Source organism: Engraulis encrasicolus, chromosome 23, assembly GCF_034702125.1.
Source record: "Engraulis encrasicolus isolate BLACKSEA-1 chromosome 23, IST_EnEncr_1.0, whole genome shotgun sequence".
NCBI classification, from domain to species: Eukaryota; Metazoa; Chordata; class Actinopteri; order Clupeiformes; family Engraulidae; genus Engraulis; species Engraulis encrasicolus.
Genome location: NC_085879.1, coordinates 29,624,972 through 29,645,264, shown reverse-complemented (window position 1 = coordinate 29,645,264; position 20,293 = coordinate 29,624,972). Strand labels below are relative to the sequence as shown.

The 20,293-nt window shown below is 43.9% G+C and overlaps 1 protein-coding gene across 1 annotated transcript in view; it reads left to right on the top strand.

Annotated features, from left to right (window-relative positions):
- Positions 1-202: 202 nt before the first annotated feature.
- The window catches only part of kif3a (kinesin family member 3A), a 27,551-nt gene continuing 7,460 nt past the window's right edge, over positions 203-20,293 (top strand). The window contains exons 1-11 of the mRNA XM_063190067.1: positions 203-383; positions 1,238-1,520; positions 2,965-3,109; positions 4,494-4,578; positions 6,032-6,137; positions 6,942-7,081; positions 7,586-7,783; positions 8,272-8,446; positions 9,115-9,216; positions 18,961-19,117; positions 19,922-20,102. Coding sequence (XP_063046137.1) covers positions 378-383; positions 1,238-1,520; positions 2,965-3,109; positions 4,494-4,578; positions 6,032-6,137; positions 6,942-7,081; positions 7,586-7,783; positions 8,272-8,446; positions 9,115-9,216; positions 18,961-19,117; positions 19,922-20,102 — 1,578 coding nt within the window. The 5' untranslated portion in view covers positions 203-377. The remainder of the gene's footprint in view (positions 384-1,237; positions 1,521-2,964; positions 3,110-4,493; positions 4,579-6,031; positions 6,138-6,941; positions 7,082-7,585; positions 7,784-8,271; positions 8,447-9,114; positions 9,217-18,960; positions 19,118-19,921; positions 20,103-20,293) is intronic.

The following is a 20,293-nucleotide window of genomic DNA, read 5'->3' as shown; positions in this document are numbered from 1 at the left end:
GCATTAAACAACAAACGTACAGTACGAGTCTTGTATTAACCCATGGTGGCTACAGCCATTGCAGAACCATACATCTGTGCATTTAACATTATTTGCGATCAATAAAGAAATGTATTGTCCAAAACTTGGAGCGAGGCCACGAAGTCGAGCGCCTCCGTTGTTGCCTAGCTGCGTATCCACTGATTTCAGAGCAGTGCGCACGCCCAGTTTGGGGATGAGCAAGGAAAACATACAAAACAGGACAAGGCATGTAACTGAACAATTGTGTATAGTAAAATACCTAATCACGACAGCTACAGCAACGACTTCGTTCTTGCACGTCCAGACTTTGTAGCTGTGTCGTCTGTTTCGATCGACGACCTCATTTATCATCAACAATGCCGGTAAGATGTTATTCAAGCGAATTCGTTTTGGATCAGCGGTTCCTCCCTTCTTTTCCTATCCTGCTAGGCTGCTATCAGTTAGCTCGCCAGCCCCACGATTGAAGTCTAGCTATAGCATCTGTGGAGGCTAGATAAGAAGCCTCAGCTTCAGTGAAGTCAGCTTCTCCAGACGTATGCTGTTGGCATTGCCTTCATGTTGTGATTTTGATAAATCATTTGCAGATATCTTTGCGTAGATGCGTAGTTGCTAAGATAGTTGTTTTTGCTAGCTGTCTGTGTTGGTATGTCCATTGAAAATAAATGGCTATTTGCCAGGTAGCTAACTGGCTAGTTAGCAGCGCTGCCATCACCTGTCTGGATGTGGCATAGCTTGCATTTCTTAGAGCCTTTGCTCTGGTGACTGGTGACAACCATTAGTTGTTCTTGTAAATGCACATGTAGTAATTTTCAAATGATATGTAGCCCATGTTGTTTGATTTATGCCTTGAACGTGACCGACTTGATAGTGGACAATATCATCCCTTGTCTTCGTGGTGCTGTAGTGAGTCCACCAAGAAGCGTTCTAAACATTCACAACGCTGTCACTCCAAAAGTATTAATTTAACCCTCGGTATATAAAGACTCAAGGGCTTCAATAGCGCATACATGTCTTATTGACTGAGTGCCCGTGTATTGCGGTGAATGATATGGTTGCTAGGCCCACCAGCCTCTCTCTGTTGTATCATGGCATCACGAAGTACACCAGAGAGATAGGCCCACTGTCGCTCCTAGAATCTCTCTTGTAGTACAGTAGCCTACTAGACCCCTACAAGGTACCTATCATTATTATTCTGTCATGTCATCCCCTACAACAGAGCAACAAGGGCGATAAAGGCGAGCGGTCGGAGGTTAGCGACAATGTCAAAGTGGTGGTGCGATGTCGTCCGCTCAACCAGAAGGAGAAGATGCAGGGTCACAAACAGTCCGTCAGCGTGGACGAGATGAGGGGCACCATCACTGTCAACAAGCACGAGACGCCCAACGAGCCGCCAAAGACGTTCACCTTCGACACCGTATTTGGGCCCGACAGTAAACAGTTGGATGTGTACAACTTGACAGCAAGGCCCATTGTAGACTCTGTGCTAGAGGGTTATAATGGTAAGTGAAAGGAAGGATTACCCTAAATGTATCCTTGCTTCAACTGTCATTCAGTACCATAAATAATAAAATATTACATTGCACTTAGCTGACACTTTTATCCAAAGCGACTTTTAAGTACAGGGTATTGATTGCAGTCCCTGAAGCAATGTGGCGTTAGGTGCCTTGCTCAAGGGCACCTCACCATGCAGTGAGGTAGGGAGTTAAAGGGTGGGATACGAATCTGCAACCCTCAGATCTAAAGCCCAGCTCATTAACCATTAGGCCACGGCTGCCCATGGCCTAGAGATGTTCACTCTTCTGTGTTTGAGGAGTAGTTATGGGGTACATTCCAATATGCGACCTTGCTTCCTCCACTTGTGCTTGTGGCCTCGTACCAGGAAGTAATATGTCATGATGACATCACTGACAACAGCATTATATTTCAATATCTTGCAAAAGCTCAATTGTAAAGTATTTTTCTCATTTGCAATTGGGATGGTGAATGAAAACAGTCCCCCAGAAATTGTTGTGGCTTTGCTGACAGCTGGGAAACTTTATTGTTTCCTCCACGGAGGTGGGGCCAGGAGGCGGGGCAAGGCTACAGGTAAGCNTAGTGATGGGCCAATGAAGCTTTGTTGAAGCTCTGAACCATTTAGGCACATTGCTTCAAAAATTGTGTTAGTACTTGAAGCTTCCAGGGCCCTCTCCTGGTGAAAAGCCATGTTTGCTATTAAACAGGCTCAATTCGATAAGATGAGATGTTGTGCCCTCATCATCTGCGACATTACATTACCCCAATATTGGACTGCGCTCGTACTTTTGCGAACTAACTTCCAGATATTTGACATTTTGGGCTACTGATGAGGCAGTTGAGGTAGACGACATTACAAAGGCTACGATGCCACATTTATTTATTTATTCATTTATTATTAGGCTATTTTTGGGCGATCAGAATTTAAAGCGTTGCTGAACATTAATGTCTTCCCCTTGTTGTGTTCATAACTTATGATGATGTTGTCTACTTGTCTATCAAGTGGGACTTATATGCCTAATGACAGTCAATAAAATATCTATTCTCTCCACTGCAACCTGGCAGACAGCTCTGCAACAGGCCAAACACATTTGCGTGCGCCTGCTGGTTCGTGTGGCAGCGCGAAACACTGCAGCTGCTTTCGGAAAACTGAACCAGTTTACTGTTTCATACATAATATATCACGTGGCTTTTCCATACTGAAGCAAACTTCGGAACAATGGTTTAATGGTTTTCGCTGTTGATGGTTTGAAACATGTTCCGGCGAGCTTGTGCCAGACTGCCATCACTAGCCACAAGCACAAGTGGAGGAAGCAAGGTTGCATATTGGAAATGTTATATATTTCATTTTATTGTGTATTTATATCATTATTTTATACATATATATATTTTTATTTTGTAATATATGTTGTGTTATTTTTGTGTCATTAGGAACGATATTTGCCTATGGACAGACGGGAACAGGCAAAACGTTCACCATGGAAGGTGTGCGGGCTGTTCCTGAGCTCAGAGGTATCATCCCGAACTCCTTCGCTCACGTCTTTGGGCACATCGCCAAGGCGGAGGGAGACACCAGGTAACAGCCCCTTGCAGATACAGTATACAACACAACACAACATGTATTTATGTAGCGCAGTATCACAACTACGAAGTTGAATTCAAATTGCTTTAAAAATACACGCACACATACACATACACACACAGTGGCGTGCACAGACATTTTGGGGGGCAGGTTGTCAAGGGGGAGTGGGGGGGCATGTGGAACTTCCAACTGCCTTTCTACCTGTAGGCTATAGCGGCTATATATTATATCTGGGTATTATGATCACACACTTGTTATTGCCAAGAATCTGTAGATGATAATGTCAACGTAGAACACAGTACCAGCAGAAGAGTTGGTAGAGCGCTACTAGTATCCCTCAAAACCAACTGGTGCTCTTGGAAGGGGTTCAATGTTCAAAAAAGACTGAAGGAAAAAAATCCATGGTCCAGGCACTTCAGTTGATTAATATGTTATAAAAACAAACTTTATTTAACAGGCAAATGCATTAAAAAAAACACCAACATGTATCGGCGCTGCAGCCTTCATCAGGATGTGTAAGAGAAACAAACAGCCATCTAATTATACGAGTGTCCTCAGGTGCAGTATCCTGGGCCATGAGAGCCACTAGGTCTACTCCAAGCCACAAGAGGCAGCGATGAGACCAACCATCTTGTATAGCAACATGGCAAATTAGTTTGTATAAGTTAAAAGCACAAGGGTCACCATATTACTGTAAACAAGATACATACACCATCCTCGAACAGAGGATTCACTCTAGAAAGACATAGATAGATAAAGAGTATAATTAGCTTGGTGATTAACTAACCAACCTTAAAAAAAACAACTTTCAATAAGGGCATTTTTGTCATTTTTGGCTTTAGCACCACCTCGTCCCTATCTGTGCACACCTACAGTACACACATACACATTCCCCTCATTCACACACCATCTCTGGAGGCTGCGGCATGGCGCCAATTGTCCGTGTTGGCCAATTGAAGTGACGCAATTTCTCAAGTCTTTTGTTTGTTTTTGAATCGGTATAAAATACATACCAGCAAGTCAAATAAAATAAATAAAATCCAGGGAGAACAAATGTGTAACTTTCTTTCTAAGTTGCTCTAACTGACTGTAGCTTTTACATGCCAACAATGCTGAACAAAGACTTAATAATAATAATAACAATAATAATTACTTCATTTTATATAGCACCTTTCAAAACACCCGCTTAACATAATATCAGTGTAAGTGTGTGTAAGTTTCTAGGTGTGTGCTTGTGGACACTAGAAGCCAAAAGCCTCCAAAAAGAGATGGGTTTTAAGGTGTTGTCCAAAGACAGGAACAGCCCGGAGATAATCGTATCAGTTAAATCGACGTATCATTTCTGTGCTCTGTCTGTGTTGCCTCTCTTCCTGCGCAGGTTTTTAGTCAGAGTGTCCTATCTGGAGATCTACAATGAAGAAGTGCGAGACCTGTTGGGCAAAGACCAAATGCAGAGATTGGAGGTGAGAGAGAGAGTTCATGCAGCATGCCCGAATGCAGAACAAACAAAAAAAACCCTCTATTGTGATCGGAGGCAGATACCGAGGCGCAAGTCTCTAGAGCATCCTCCGCACAGGAGTTTCACAGGCCTTATCGCTTATCATGTTGGCCACTGCTGCAAGCTGGGACCTTTGTGTTGGTTGCACCAGCTGCAGCTGGTGGTTCTTCTTAGAAAACCAAGAGAAGGCATTTTCCACGAAGTCATGAATTTTGCCATAGCACATGACAACAAAAGTACAGTAATTAAATTACTGTACAATAAAGAATGGATCAATCAATCGATATAAATTACTAGCGATGCACCGGATCCTGATTTTTAGGATCCTGCCGGATACCGGATCCACTGCTTAAGATCCTGCCGGATCCGGAACCGGATACCGGATCCTACAAAAGGGTTGAAACATATAGTCTACTCGCACACATGGGCCCTTTTTATTACGTTGGCTCAAACTATTTTTTAGACTCATTGGCTTATTGCCACACTGCCTGCAATGCCCGCTTCCAAAGGGCTTTCACTCCATGCAGTGATTGGGGTTGTGAAAGACTGACTGAAAAGCCTAGGCTAGAGATGCACCAGACCCTGATTTTTAGGTAAAATGCCAGATACCGCATCCACTGCTTAAGATCCTGCCGGACCCGGATCCTGTGAAAAACCCTATTATCCTGCCGGATCCGGAACCGGAACCGGATCCGGTGCATCTCTATAAATTAGGACATTATCATGCATAATTGTCATGCAATGTGCTGAAGATTAGAGAAAGAGGAAAGGGGAGAAAAAGAAACTATAGTGTTATAGATAGTAGATAATTAATTCATTTTACAAAAATTAATCAATAAAAAATCCTCTATTTTGATCAGAGGCAGATACCGAGGCGCAAGTCTCGAGAGCATCCTCCGCACAGGAGTTTCACAGGCCTTATCGCTTATCATGTTGGCCACTGCTGTGAGCTGGGACCTTTGTGTTGGTTGCACCAACTGCAGTCGGTGGTTGTTCTTGGAAAACCAAGAGAAAACAATTTCTACAAAGTCATGAATTTTGCCATAGCACATGACAACGAAAGTACAGTAATTACTGTACAATAAAGACTAGATCAATCAATCAGTCAAAATTACTTTCACATTATCATACGTAATTGATTGTCATTTAATGTGCTAAAGATCAGAGAAAGAGAAAAGGGGAGAAAAAGAAACTATTGTGTTACAGATAGTAGATAATTAATTGACTAATATAGCAATCACTTTATCTTCATCTTAACATGATGCGTGCTATTGCTTTGCAAAAGTTGAGCTTTATCCACTTTGTGTAATGTCATGAGCTGTGTTATAGTAGTGAGGGGTTTTTTTTGTGTTGGACAAGCGTGATGTGATGAAATATCATAACTACATGTTATTGATATTTGTTATATGCTCCTTCAGGTAAAAGAGAGACCAGATGTGGGAGTGTACATCAAAGACCTGTCTGGATATGTGGTGAACAACGCAGATGACATGGACAGAATCATGACCCTGGGACACAAGAACCGTAAGCGCACCAGGAAGTAGCCACACAAACATAACACACAGGCACAGAATACAAACAAATGCCAGTATCTCTGAAAGCCCAACTGGGAAACTCCAACTCCCATCGTCTAGGCCCAGAAGGACTAAGTCATCTGAAAGCCCCTACTCAATTCATGCCATGCAATGACGACCCAATTCTAGGCATCCCCCATCTCTCTGGGCCCAGCGCTACTGACCCCTTTGTTGTTGTCCCCCACACTCCTGACCAGGACCCCATTTCTCAAAAGCAGTGTTGCTAACCAGTTAGCAACTTAGTAAGTTGCCAATGGGAAATTGCATTGCAACCAAGTAAGTTGCTGACTTGAGTAGCGACAACACTTCTGAGAAACGCCCTCCTGAGTCCCTGAATCCAACAGCTGTCATGAGCCCAACCACAATAGGTCTACCTCAAGCTGCTGCCTTACGGTAGGGACACAGACGCGAATTTGGCCAAGCGAAGCGAACTTCGTCATTCATTCCTATGAGAGAGGCGAAGGCAAGCGAACAGGAGCGAAGCGAAGCAAAATTATTAAGTTGAATTATTATTATGCAAATGAGGAGCAAATGAGGAGCGAATTCGCCTGCGGCGGCCCAATCAAATCAACAACATAACTGTTCCATTCCATTTGATTCGCCGCGACGACCTGATGACGGTTGAGCTGTCACTGAATTTCGCCTCTCTTTGCCTCGCTCGTTTCGCCTGCTATGTGTCCCTACCGTTAGTGAGATCATCTATGACCTCTTTCAAGCCCATTGTGTATAGTCTGACCTCTGTGACTCTCTCCAGGTTCTGTGGGGGCGACCAACATGAACGAGCACAGCTCGCGCTCCCACGCCATCTTCACCATCACCATCGAGTGCAGCGAGAAGGGCGTGGACGGAAACCAGCACGTGCGCATGGGCAAACTCCACCTGGTGGACCTGGCGGTAAGCTGATGTGCTCGTTATGGCATGATCCTCCAGGGGAGTATGCCGGGAGCCTGGTATTTACCCTGGTAAATCGTCTTATAGAAGACCCTGGTGTAACACCCACCAACGTAATAACCTCCCACCAACGTAATGAAAATTGTGCATTTTAGACGTAATGGCCCGGCCAACATAATCATTTTCAATTACGTAATAATTCTCGCCTCCTGCCAACGTACAGTAATACACAGCTTCCTGCCAACGTAATAACTTCCCACCAACGCAATAACCCTGCCAACAGTGAATTTTGGTAGTGTCTGACTGTGGCCTGATTGTGTACACACACACACACACACACACACACACACACACACACACACACACACACACACACACACACACACACACACACACACACACACACACACACACACACACACACACACACACACACACACACACACACACACACACACACACACACACACACACACACACACACGCCCTATGCACACACTCCCACAGGGCTCAGAGCGTCAGGGCAAGACGGGCGCCACGGGCCAGCGTCTGAAGGAGGCCACCAAGATCAACCTGTCCCTGTCCACCCTGGGCAACGTCATCTCGGCGCTGGTGGACGGCAAGAGCACCCATGTGCCCTACCGCAACTCCAAACTCACACGCCTGCTCCAGGATTCACTGGGAGGAAACTCCAAGACCATGATGGTAAGGGCACGGGGGGGAAAAACAAAGACTGAATTACCAGAGATTCTTTAAGTATATAGAGATATGCCAATGTAATAGGTTGCTATGGGCACCTAACATGACCAGGTTCCGGTCTGCCTAAAGGGGCGTGTCATAATACGCCTAGCATTGAATAGAACAGTGCTTAGGTCTGCCTAAAGGGGGATTCCCCCCCCTTCCCCCTTGCAATTGTAGAACCCGGAAACAATGGCCCAATGGAACCTCTCTCTCTGGTAATACTGTTACGCAGGGCCCCTTTTAGCTGGGCCCTGGACAAAGTCATCTGAAAGGGCCTCCCCAGCCCAATACCTACAATGTAATAATAATGGCCCAATTCTGGGCCTCCTGTTTCCCCTTTGCCCCACCCCCCCCCACACACGATTCCGGCCTAGTACAAAGTCAGGCTACAGTGTTGTTGAGCTCTCTGTTCCATCTTATTATCATGACCTTAATTCTGCCTTTTTTCTCAGTGTGCCAACATCGGGCCTGCAGACTACAACTATGACGAAACCATCAGCACACTGCGCTACGCTAACCGCGCTAAGAACATCAAGAACAAGGCTCGCATCAACGAGGATCCCAAAGACGCCCTGCTGCGGCAGTTCCAGAAGGAGATCGAGGAGCTCAAGAAGAAGCTGGAAGAGGGTATGTTCCCCCAGGTTTATTGTGTGTCCAGTATTGGAATAAGCCAGGTAAAAAAGTAATAAAGTCTGCAAACACTGCTTGGCAAATGCCTGATGAAGACCTGAAGGTCGAAACTTTGCGCTCTTGCTATTACATTTTCACAGAAGACAAGCAGTGTTTGCGGATTTTGTTCCTTTTTTACCTGGATTATTGCTTTGATTGCTCTGCACCTGGCCCTTTGGGTGGGATGTGCACACATCTCCTCTGAACATCCAATATTGGAATAGCCATCTACCCATCAAAACATGGATGAACATGGACGACAGAAGTTCTTGTGTTCTTCAGAGTCGAAGATACCACACACTCTTGTCCATCATGCTGAATTTTAATAAATAAGCAATATTTCGGCCAGTGTGGCCTTTGTGAAGTTTCTAAAGGTAAAGGCCACACTGGCCGAAACAATAAAAACGACAATAAAATCCAGCATGTGTATGCTGTATCTTCCCCTCTGAAGTGAACAATTACACACTACCTACACCTCGAAACTTCTGGTGTGCGTTGGTTTTCTCCTCCAAAAATAGACGTCCTTCCATTAAAAGTTGTGGACCTATATGGATTTTGAATGGGTTGTACAGTGGTTGTCAATGAACAGGCAGTGAAGCCGCATCTTGGGTTGTTTTTGCTCTCAGGAGAGGAGATCTCTGGTTCGGAGGGCAGCGGGTCGGAGGAGATGGACGAAGGAGATGACGAGGCGGGAGGAGAGGGTGGAGAACGCCGACGCAAGCGCAGAGGTAGGTACTGCCCTCGCGTGCAACGCCACGCTAAAAGTGAAAATCACAGCTTCTATGATGATAGAATCCGATATCGATTTCTTAAGGCAGCGGTTCTGTTATTTTTGATACATCAGAATGGCCCACAATACGGTACAATTCGATTCCAATTGATTTTTTTCTAATTACTTTTCCACTTATATTATGTTGCACAATTAACAGCTAGGGAATTGGGCAGGGGCCAGCGATTCAATTATTTTCGATACTGCCCCACATTACGATATGATTTCGTGATGCAAATGATTAATCGATTAATCGACTTTAATTGATCAATGCATTAATCGATTAATAAAACATTAATCGCAATTAATCGACAATTCAACTGACAAGAGACCCAGGTGAAATGGGCACGTGAAGAGTGTGTGTGAAGAGGGGTGTGAATAGTGGGAGTATTTAAATCACCTTTGAATTAAAGAATTGAAATTGAATTAATTTAAATGTGGTATTTTATCTCAATTTTTCATTCAAATTTTTGGATTTAGTAGTTTTTTTCCCGAGAAACGTTGAGATTTCAGGGGGAAAACACCGCTTATCAATTAATCGTAAGTCGGTCGATAAGACTATCAACTAATGATTAATGAATTAATCGCTATTTTGCATCCCTAATATGATTTGATTCGGTCGTCTGCCGTAGGATCTATGCATCGACACATATCGATTATTATTTACTCCTGCCCCCTATGCCACGTCCCACTGCCCTCACGTGCCTCGCCATGCCACGCTGCACCCTGCATGCCACAGTAGCATGGACAACTTCTATTAGTCTGAAAACCATCTTCATCTAACAGCATGGTGTTATATCAGATGTGCCAGTTCACCGTGGTTTTCTCATGAAAGAAGGAAATGGCTTTATTTAGGTCGCATCACCTATAGTGACTAGAAAGAGAGGGAACCACATTGACGCCACATCCACAACGCAAAAACCAAAGGTTATTGAAATGTGCATGGAAAATAATGAATGTTTTTGTCGACAATTAATCGTTGATAGATTAATTGTTGACCTCCCTACTTGCAGTGCATTTAGGGGAAAAAAATAGCCTGAGCTGTCTTCTCCAAGTTTGCTTAGTCACCACTAGGTCTTTGATGCGTAATATTCATAAAGCAGTATTGCATTGAGTTGGAGCAGCCCGATTACCCCATATGAGAAAAGCGATTAGCAGCCCGTGTTGTGTGGTTTGTGAGCAATGCAGGCTGCTGCAGAAATTACAGTGTCAAAGCTTATCAGCCGCATTGTGGCCAAGCTCTCGTCGGAAAGTCATACGCAAACCCCAGTCAGACACAAAGCCCAGTAATCCCCTATTGCCATGTAAGAGTCGTTATGACTCAGAAGGAAATGTTTAATTAGGTCATGTCTTTGGAGGTGTATGTGTAGGTGTTTGTTTTAATTTCATTTCATGTATTTATTTTTTGCTCACGTGTAAAAACATTTTTTCAAGTAGTGACTCCTGAGCTTGTAATTTCATCAAGAAATGTTGGTTACATCTCAGATTTTTTTGAGAAACACATTTTTAATTGCAAAACCTCAAATCTCATGCGTCTGAATCCATGCAGTTCCATGCGCCTGGGTTAATGCTTTGAATGCGCAGCATCCAACATCACTGGGTTAAGGCAGCGGTGGGGACACTATGCCTTGGCCCTTGAGGCCCTTTTATTTGATATAATTTAATGTTATGCAGCTTCACATGAAATATGACATATTTTGTAAAGGAGTCTTAGGAATTACATTTGCAATACCATTAAATAAAGTTATATTCATGGGACCTAGAGAAGGTGGGGTCTGTTTTAAAGGTGGCTGCCTTCAATATAGGCCTAAAGTGCAGGGAGAAATCCTGGTTTGTGTTCATGGTGCGGCCCTTGGGGGACTTTTACGGCACTTTGGAGGAATTTGAAGTTGCCCCTCGAATGAAAAGGATTCCCCACCCCTTATCTGGGTTAAGGTCATGATACACAGGGGCAAAGCAAGTTTTTGAGCAATGTTGCTGGGCATCATCACTATTGGCTTGTCCTTTTTTGATGGAATTGTTGATGGAGAAGTGTTACGTGTTGCTGCTAACCAAGTTCTGTAAAAACATTTTTTTATATGATTAACAGTCTAAACAACGACAATCCTGCGGTGTCGTTACCCGGACACATTGCTGAAAAAGTAAAGCTGTGTATCATCACCTGCACAGTTACAAGGCGAATAGATGGGCCGCGATGAGATTCAAGCGGCAGAGAATCGCCGCTGTGCAGCAAGAGCGATAGAAGCAACTAGACTATGTCCATTAAAAAAAGCAGAATGCAAGCATTGCAACATTCCCATCAGCTGTGGTGGCTGTCGCCGAACCGCATCATAATTCGCATAACATTGCCTGGAGTTCAACCACAAACAGTCGCTCTAGTCGCGCGACAAAAGTGATTCGGACGACTAGAGGCTACAGCGACGACTAGACCGACAGTTTGATACAATTCAATGCAAAGTCAATTACATCCGTCGCTGGACTCGGTTATGTCGCGCTTGGTCTATTCGTGTCTTTTAGGTGGGAGTTACAGACTCGTACAGCTTATCACTCTCTGCCATTCACATCCAAAGGCTTGGTTGGTTGGATGACATGTCTTGCCCGTCCAGGGGTGCACTATCTCTACTAACTCAGAAGTGCTCCTGTCATCGTCACTGTCACCACTGACAGGCAGGGGCGTGTGCGTGTGGCGGTTTCACTGGCTGATGATGATGCCCACTCACTTCAGGGTTATTTTTCTTCTTTTCTTTCTTTCTTTTCTCGTTCTTCAAAAGCCGGATCTGCTGCTGCTGCTTTTCTAGGTGACACCCAAAGAGATGAAAGACGCATGCACGCGCTCGCACGCACACACACACACACACACACACACACACACACACACACACACACACACACACACACACACACTGTACATACATACTGTACATACATACATACACACACACCTCCGCACAGTTCTCTGACGATGATGATGATGATGATGATGATGATTGGAAGAAAAGGTGGTCATCTCCTAGCCAGGCTGTGCCCTCCTAGTGACGCAACACTATCAGCGTTGCAACTAGTCAGGTCAAGAGCAATGCAAGTACTTTCTGAGTTCCCGAAAATACGGGAACTCCTCCCACTTTGACTGTAAGCAAACAACCATAAGCAAACCAAGGGAGGCGGGTCAACCATGCCGTTTGGGAAATGTTAATTGTTGTGCTCTTGGTCAGACCAAGTCTTGAAGAGATTTGAACGTTGATGATAATCAGGCTAGTCATCTCCCATAGCTGACTCATGCTGCTGCCTGGCAATGGAGTCAGGGCAGACTGACCCCAGAGCCCTTTTGTTGTGTGGTTCACGCTCCTTTTGATACTTGAGGCAAATCAAAAGTTCAAAGCTTTGTGGTCTTTTGAAAGCAGCTTGCAAACTTGTATCACTTAATCTGTTGTCACATGTTGTGCTGGTTTAGGGTTTAGGATGGTAGTAAGCAGGAAAAGTTTTGCAAGACTGCAAGCCTCGAGAAATAGCTACCGTACCTTTTTATGTTGAGTTCACTGCTTTTGTGTTCTATGGAAAGTCACCCGGACTGAAAGGAATAAAATCATTAAACCATTAATTATAAAATCCTAAAAATCAATCAACATCAACGTTACTACCACTTTCCGCGAGTGCTTTAATAGACTGTATGTTGGGAATCAACTTGCCTCCATCCTCACTTGGCATTTTAAATACAAGTCGCCATTACAGCGCGAGTGCCCTTGTGTGGGTGCATCTACTAGACGTATAAGTCATTTTTTTGCCGGTGGTACGTTTGTGTATTGCCTTGTGCCCAGCAGTGCTTGTCTCCCCCCCTCCTCTCTCTCTCTCTCTCTCTCTCTCTCTCTCTCTCTCTCTCTCTCTCTCTCTCTCTCTCTCTCTCTCTCTCTCTCTCTCTCTCTCCCCAACGCACACACACTCTGTCTCTCTCTGTCTCTGTCTCTCTCTCTCTCTCTCTGTCTCTCTCTGTCTCTGTCTCTCTCTCTCTCTCTCTCTTTTTCTCTCTCGCTCGCTGTATTTTTTGGCCTCTTCCTCTCTTGATGGCTTCCTTTAGTTTTTCTTCACTTCTCTCTCCTTCTCTTCTGCAGGCAGTGGAGGCAGCAGCATTGGCAGCAGCTCTGACTCTGTCTGTTGTCTAGTAGTCCTCACTGACGTCCAGCCCCCAGCTAGTGAGTGGGAGAGCCCCGGTGTGGTGTGGTGTGAGCCCTTCTAACCTCCCTAACCCCCCCTCCCAAACCACCAAACCTAACCCTAACCCACCACCCCACACACCACACCCGACCGCCTTGCTTTGCGCTCTCACACACACATACACGCACACAGACACAAACGGACACACACATGCACACGAACACACATGGGGATACAAACACACAAACGGACACACACACACACACACACACACACACACACACACGCACACACGCACACACACACACACACACACACACACACACACACACACACACACACACACACACGCACACATACTGACATACACACACACACACACCTCTCCCCCCATCAGCACCAACTGCTCCACTGTCTGTGTGTTTAAAAAAAACACATCCTGTGTCTGTCCCCTTCCTCTCACTACACCCCCCCAAGCTTTGCGGTGGCACACCTTCCATTTAGTATCTCGCCAACATGCACTACTACCGTACCAGGCTAGTAGTACTAGCGCACTCATGTCACACTTGAAGCTTGTGCGAATGCAGAGCAAGTGTGGTGGCAACTAAGGCATGTGCCAAATACAGCCTGGTGCTTCTTATTATGGGTGCTGTCTGTCTGCACCACATGTAACACTTACTCCCATTCTGTGTGTTTGTGCGTACTGTAGTTGCATTTTTGTAACTGTGTGGTTAACACTTTTTGTGGGTTTTTTTTCCTGATTTCTAATAACTTCACTACTGCTCTGTTCCACAAAGGAAGTGTAGATTGAAACCATATTTGGTTTGGATATTTTTGGGGTGTTTAAAAGTGGTTGATTTTTCTCTTTCTATATGACCTTCACGTTCGCATGAATTGGAAGTGGTTATGGTGACGTGATCTTGACGGCTTGATAAGCGTCAAGCTTGTTTGTAGTTGGAAAACTGCCTTCATTACACAGAACAGAGAGGATATAGGAAAGCCCCATTTGGGTTCATGCACCTGTCACCTCTGGTATGACCTCTGGTATATAATCATCAAATGATATACTTCTTTAAAAGGTACACTGTGCAGGAAATGGTCAAAAAAGGTACTGCAACTATGCTGCTCATTGAAACTGGCCTGCCTATTGCCAAATTTGTTCTTTTCATGAAAGTTTACTAAGTAAATATTTTCTAGTATGGATCAAGTACAGTCATTTTTGCTGCTAAAAATGTCTATTTGTGGAAATTCAAAATGGCGGACCGTGGAGAAGATCATGTATGAAAAGTGCAATTTTCCCAGTCATAATGAATGCTTAGAATTTGAAGGTGGTAGTAAGTATTCATGAAAAAGGTAACATTAGTGAATGGGTAGCATGAATTCTCTAAATTAACAACTAAAAAAAATCTCACACAGTGTACCTTTAAGCTGAGTTTGCATGCCAAGTGATCAGTATTACATTAAAATCGTTATTTGAAAATAAATTATGTGACTAAGGCACTCCAAATTAAAATGTTTTTATTAATATGATAAGTCCTACATGCCATATTCTCATTTCTGAACCTGGAAGAACCTATACCTTGGACTAAAGAGCACCCAAACCCAAGAAGCCAACAATAAGTCTGGATAAGAGCACGCCATACTCTATAAGCTTAAAGTTATTTGAGAACGCTATTCATATTTGATATCTCCGCATTTGTTGCCCTGTGGAAAATGTCTTTGCTTCACACACTTGCATCAATCCCCCATCTGTCCATCTCTTTCTCTCTCTCTCTCTCTCTCTCTCTCTCTCCCTCTCTCTCTCTCTTTCTCTCTCTCTCTATCTATGACCCCTGTCATGAATCGGCACACCAAGTCAACTGCTGTTTTTGTCCACTCATCTTCCTCCTGAGTCCTGTCCCAGCCTGTTCCTGGTGTCCCCATCAGATGTGGTCATTACTGTCCATGTTCTCATGATAGAACTATAGAGACCTGCAGTCTCTCAGTAGCATGTCATCATGCTCTTTTGAACCCACTATCGCGTGTGTCCAATACGCCTTTGCAAGTTAAAACGTGCTCCACAATGCCCCGTGACAGGTTAGGTTTAAGGATGGTTTAGGTTTGGGCACAATTTAGCTAGAAATTCGCCAAATGACGCTGTTCTTGACTAAAGTAAAACAGCAGAAACATTGCTTTACTGACCGGTTAGGTTTAGGGATGGTTTTGGTTAGGGCACAGCAAAGCATATTTGCGTTTAGCAACAGAAATGCTCTGTGGCAAAAGAAAATCGCCGACACGGCAGGAAAACTGCGCAAACCTCGTCACGTGTCAAAAGTGCATGAAAGCGCTTTACCGTTGCGTCTGAGGAGCACGCGTTCAAAAGGCATCGCACCAACACGCCGAATGCACTAGCTGCGATACATACGCTAAAACATGATGACTGCCTCGTCTGTGACGCAGGGGGACATAAGTTTTGTGTTAATGCTTTGTGTTAAGCTTTGTGTTCATGTTCAGGCCAGATTTCAGACTTATGTTTTTGTCCTCCAGAGATGTGCAGTGGTTATTTTGACATTGAATGCATTGACAAGCCACATTTTACCAAGGTTTTTGAAATAAATAACAACAATACAAAGTCAAAGGAGTTGTAGTCAGGTAGGGCCCAAAGTGAGTTCTGACTGAAAGTAAGCCATCTGTAATCTATGAGCATTTACCGTATGCTCTACTGTAGCCATTGGTCATTTTTCCTGTTTTGTCTGCTCTTACATTTCCTATAGAATGTGTCTTTGTGCTTCTGTCTTTTCATGTCCATTTCCTGTCTGTTTTTGTCTGTCTGTCATTGTGTCAGTGTTATGTGTTAATTTGTGATTCTCTCCAACAGTATGTCCAAAGTAATTTATCATGTCACCCTTTTCTCTCCCTTCCTCCTCCTCCTTTCCCTTCCCTTCTTCCCATCTTCCCCTTCCTTCCTTCCTTCCTTCCTTCCTTCCTTCCTTCCTTCCTAACTACCTTTGTTGGTTCATTCATTCTTCCCATCCTTCCTCGGGGCAAAAAATGCAAAATTCCACCTGTGTGAAATAATCTGCTGTAATATCAAGATCCAAGAGGTTGGTGGGAATAGTCTTCTAAATGTACTCTACTTCTGGTGCTGTACAGTCCTCACCTCTGCATGTGGTGTTTTTATTTATTAATTTACTTATCTATCTATCTATCTATCTATCTATCTATCTATCTATCTATCTATCTATCTATCTATCTATCTATCTATCTATCTGTCTATCTGTCTATCTATCTATCTATCTATCTATCTATCTATCTATCTATCTATCTATCTATCTGTCTATCTATCTATCTATCTATCTATCTATCTATCTGTCGATCTGTCTATCGATCTGTCTATCGATCTGTCTATCGATCTATCTCTATCTATCTATCTGAGTGGATTAGATACAGTATATTTAGAGTCACACGGGGTATACACTTTGGGGGGCACATTCCAAATGTGTCGTGAATTACAAAGTGCACTGTGCAGTACCCAAGCAATGCAACTCACACACTACTGAGGGCTTTCTGTAGGGAACATTTTTGGACAGGCAGCATTTGATCTTTGTGAGTCAAAGGTTTATGCACACCAAACAGTTGTTATAACTTCTGCTTTGTTTGGTGTCGAAGGCCTTTTATATGGTTTCTCAAATTACGATCACAAGTACATAGTCTTCTCATTGGGTATTGTAGCTTTTACAAAGACCGTCCTGCAAGCTAGACATGGTTAAGATCATCACATCAGCTAGAATTCGGCTTTGATCGAAAAAATGAAACCAGGCCAGATGCCCACTTACAGTAACAGTGCTATAAATGATCAGCATAGGAGCGTAGCCTTGTTACTTTGCAAGTTCCAAGTAGACGAGCAAGTCACACTGCTAAGATGACTTTGGTGTAATAATAAGATGAAGGTAAAGAACTGAAAAAAAACGAAAAAAACAAAACAAAACAAAACAAGGCCCTCCAAAGGGAGTTTGACGATCCAATGCAGTGGAAGAAAACTGAGTAGGGAGATGAACAAATGTGGATCTAGTGTTCGGATGTAAGTGATTATCAGTGATTTGTCTCTGATGCTCTTTTTTTCCCTTTAACAATTTTTCAAATGTATTTACTTTTTGCTATTTGTGTGTTGATTATCCATTAAACAGCAAAAACATGTTATCAGAGATGCCCAAAACTAAATGGTCTGGGCTGGCAGCATCTTGGATATTTTGCAACATAATGCCAAAGCATGGATGTAGCCATAGTATTGCAGTCTGCACTTGTAGCCTACCATAACTCTAACTCACATGAGTGTGGATTATGTCATGACACTAACCCTGATCAGACAACTGCCAGCTGTTCAGCTATGAGAATTAGTGGGTACTGCAGGTCAGTGTGCATCAGGTATTGGGGAAATACCTCCATTCTTGGCTGCTCTGCTCTCTCAGTTGTACTCATCACAACTGATCTGCAAAGTTGTGCATTTTTTTGTCTACAGCAAGCAATGTTTGTTTGCTTGTCTGTGTCTTGTTTTGAGCAACAACAAAAAAAGCAAAACAAAAAAAGTTTAAATGGCGTTGCTTAACCATGTTGTCCACTGAATCCATGTGTTGCCTTGTCAATATGTTATCTGTTATGATATTGATAATGTACAGTGTTTGTTTACACAGTATTTTGTCTGAAGTTGTAGTTATTGCAGAATGGGAAATGAGTAGATATGCAAGTAATTAAGTAAATAGGAAATGTGGACATTGTAAGCCTAATATACTACGACCAGTAGTATAATTTCCTTGTTTTTCATAGTGACAAACCTTAGATTGTATCATTTTAAACAAATCCATTACTAACCTTTACCATCCCCTTTCAACTAACGTTCTTGCAAAAACAAGGAGGTTCCTGAGCCACATAGACTGTATAATTCCACACTGCGCTTTGTTTGTTTGCACATTCTTGGGAAAAAAGATGCAAGAATGGCCCAAAAAAATATTACATTGTGAGTGGATGTGTCTGTGTGGATAGCTTAATTCATGAGAAACCAGTAATTCTAAGCAGACGGAGAGAGTTGTCCATAATGGGTTCACAAAGTAAAAACTGTGCTCCAGTCTTCTTCACTTCTTCACACAGGTGACTATGCTCACTAGTTGATGTACCCGTCTCACCAAATCGCATTATGATCAGATATCGTTGGATTTAATTTGTGATCTTTTTTTTTTACCTTCTGAACCCAGGAACAACTGTGGCTCTAAGTGCGGGGCTACACTGGATGCACAAAGTTATATTAACTGATGTTGCATCAAAAATGTATAGAAATGGGCTATTTGTGTTTGTTTGTTTTTTTGTCGTTTTTTGTTATTTTTTAGAATGTTTGCTGTGCTGCCATGTCTGATATAGCCAGTTCTATAGTGGAAGGTAATTGTGAAGGCAGATGCATGTTGTGTTGCCCATGTGAAAGTCTACCAAACCACATCTGCACCATCTAACCCCCATCATGCCCATCATCTTCTCCTCCCGCTCTTCTTTGCATCTTCTTTTTTCTCTCTCCTCCTCTTCAAAGGGAGGAAGAAGGTGTCCCCGGACAAGATGGTGGAGATGCAGGCGAAGATTGAGGAGGAGCGTCGGGCTCTGGAGGCCCAGCTGGACATGGAGGAGGAGGAGCGCAACAAGGCCCGCGCCGAGCTGGAGAAGAGGGAGAAGGACCTGCAGAAGGCACAGTCAGTACACTGCCACTCTATTATTATTATTATTATTATTATTATTATTATTATTATTATTATTAACATCATAAGGTGTAGTTTTTAACAAGGCTGCACTGAGCTGGAGAAGAGGGAGAAGGACCTGCAGAAGGCATAGTCAGCACTGCAACTTTTTTTTTCTTTTTCTTTTTAGGGCTTTTTTGCCTTTATTTTGACAGGACAGTGGAGGAGAGATAAGAAATGAGTGGGGAGAGAGAGACAGGGAGCATGCTACACGGATCCATTGACTTTCACTAGCTTAGCGACATGCTCCCTCTTTTCAATTGTCTTAAAGCAAGACAACGGCTTACATGAAAAATAAGACACTTTACCACCTTTATAAACCCTGGCCAACAATTTTAACCGTATTCAGCCCCAAAATAGTGGCATACCCCTTTAACCTAACCTGGTTTACTCCTGAAGCAGCTTCTCGGTATATCCCTCAGGTCCGTGTGCATTCCAATATGCGACCTTGCATCCTCCACTTGTGCTTGTTGCCTCGCCCCACCTCCTGACCCCTCCTCTGTGGAGAAAGCAATACATTTTCCCCGCTGCCAACATAGCCAAAACAATTTTTGGTAGACTGCTTTTCATTCACCATCCCAGTTGCAAATGAGAAAATGACATTAGAAGTGAGCTTTTGTGAGATATTGAAATATAAAGCTGTTGTCAGATATGTCATCATGACATATGACTTCCTGGTACAAGGCCACAAGCACAAGTGGAGGAGGCAAGGCCGCATATTGAAACGCACTCTATGTGTATGTTTGTGTCCCTCCCCAGGCAGGAGCACCACCTGCTGCTGGAGAAGCTGTCTGCCCTGGAGAAGAAGGTGATCGTGGGCGGCGTGGACCTGCTGGCCAAGGCGGAGGAGCAGGAGAAGCTCCTGGAGGAGTCCAACCAGGAGCTGGAGGAGAGACGGCACCGCGCAGAGCAGCTGCGCAGAGAGCTGCAGGAGAAGGAGGTGAGGGGAGGAGACACGAGCGCGCACGCACACACGTACACACACACACACTCGCACACACGCAGAGCAGCTACGCAGAGAACTGCAGGAGAAGGAGGTGAGGGGAGGAGACACGAGCGCGCACGCAGACACGTACATACACACACACTCACACACACGCAGAGCAGCTACGCAGAGAGCTGCTGGAGAAG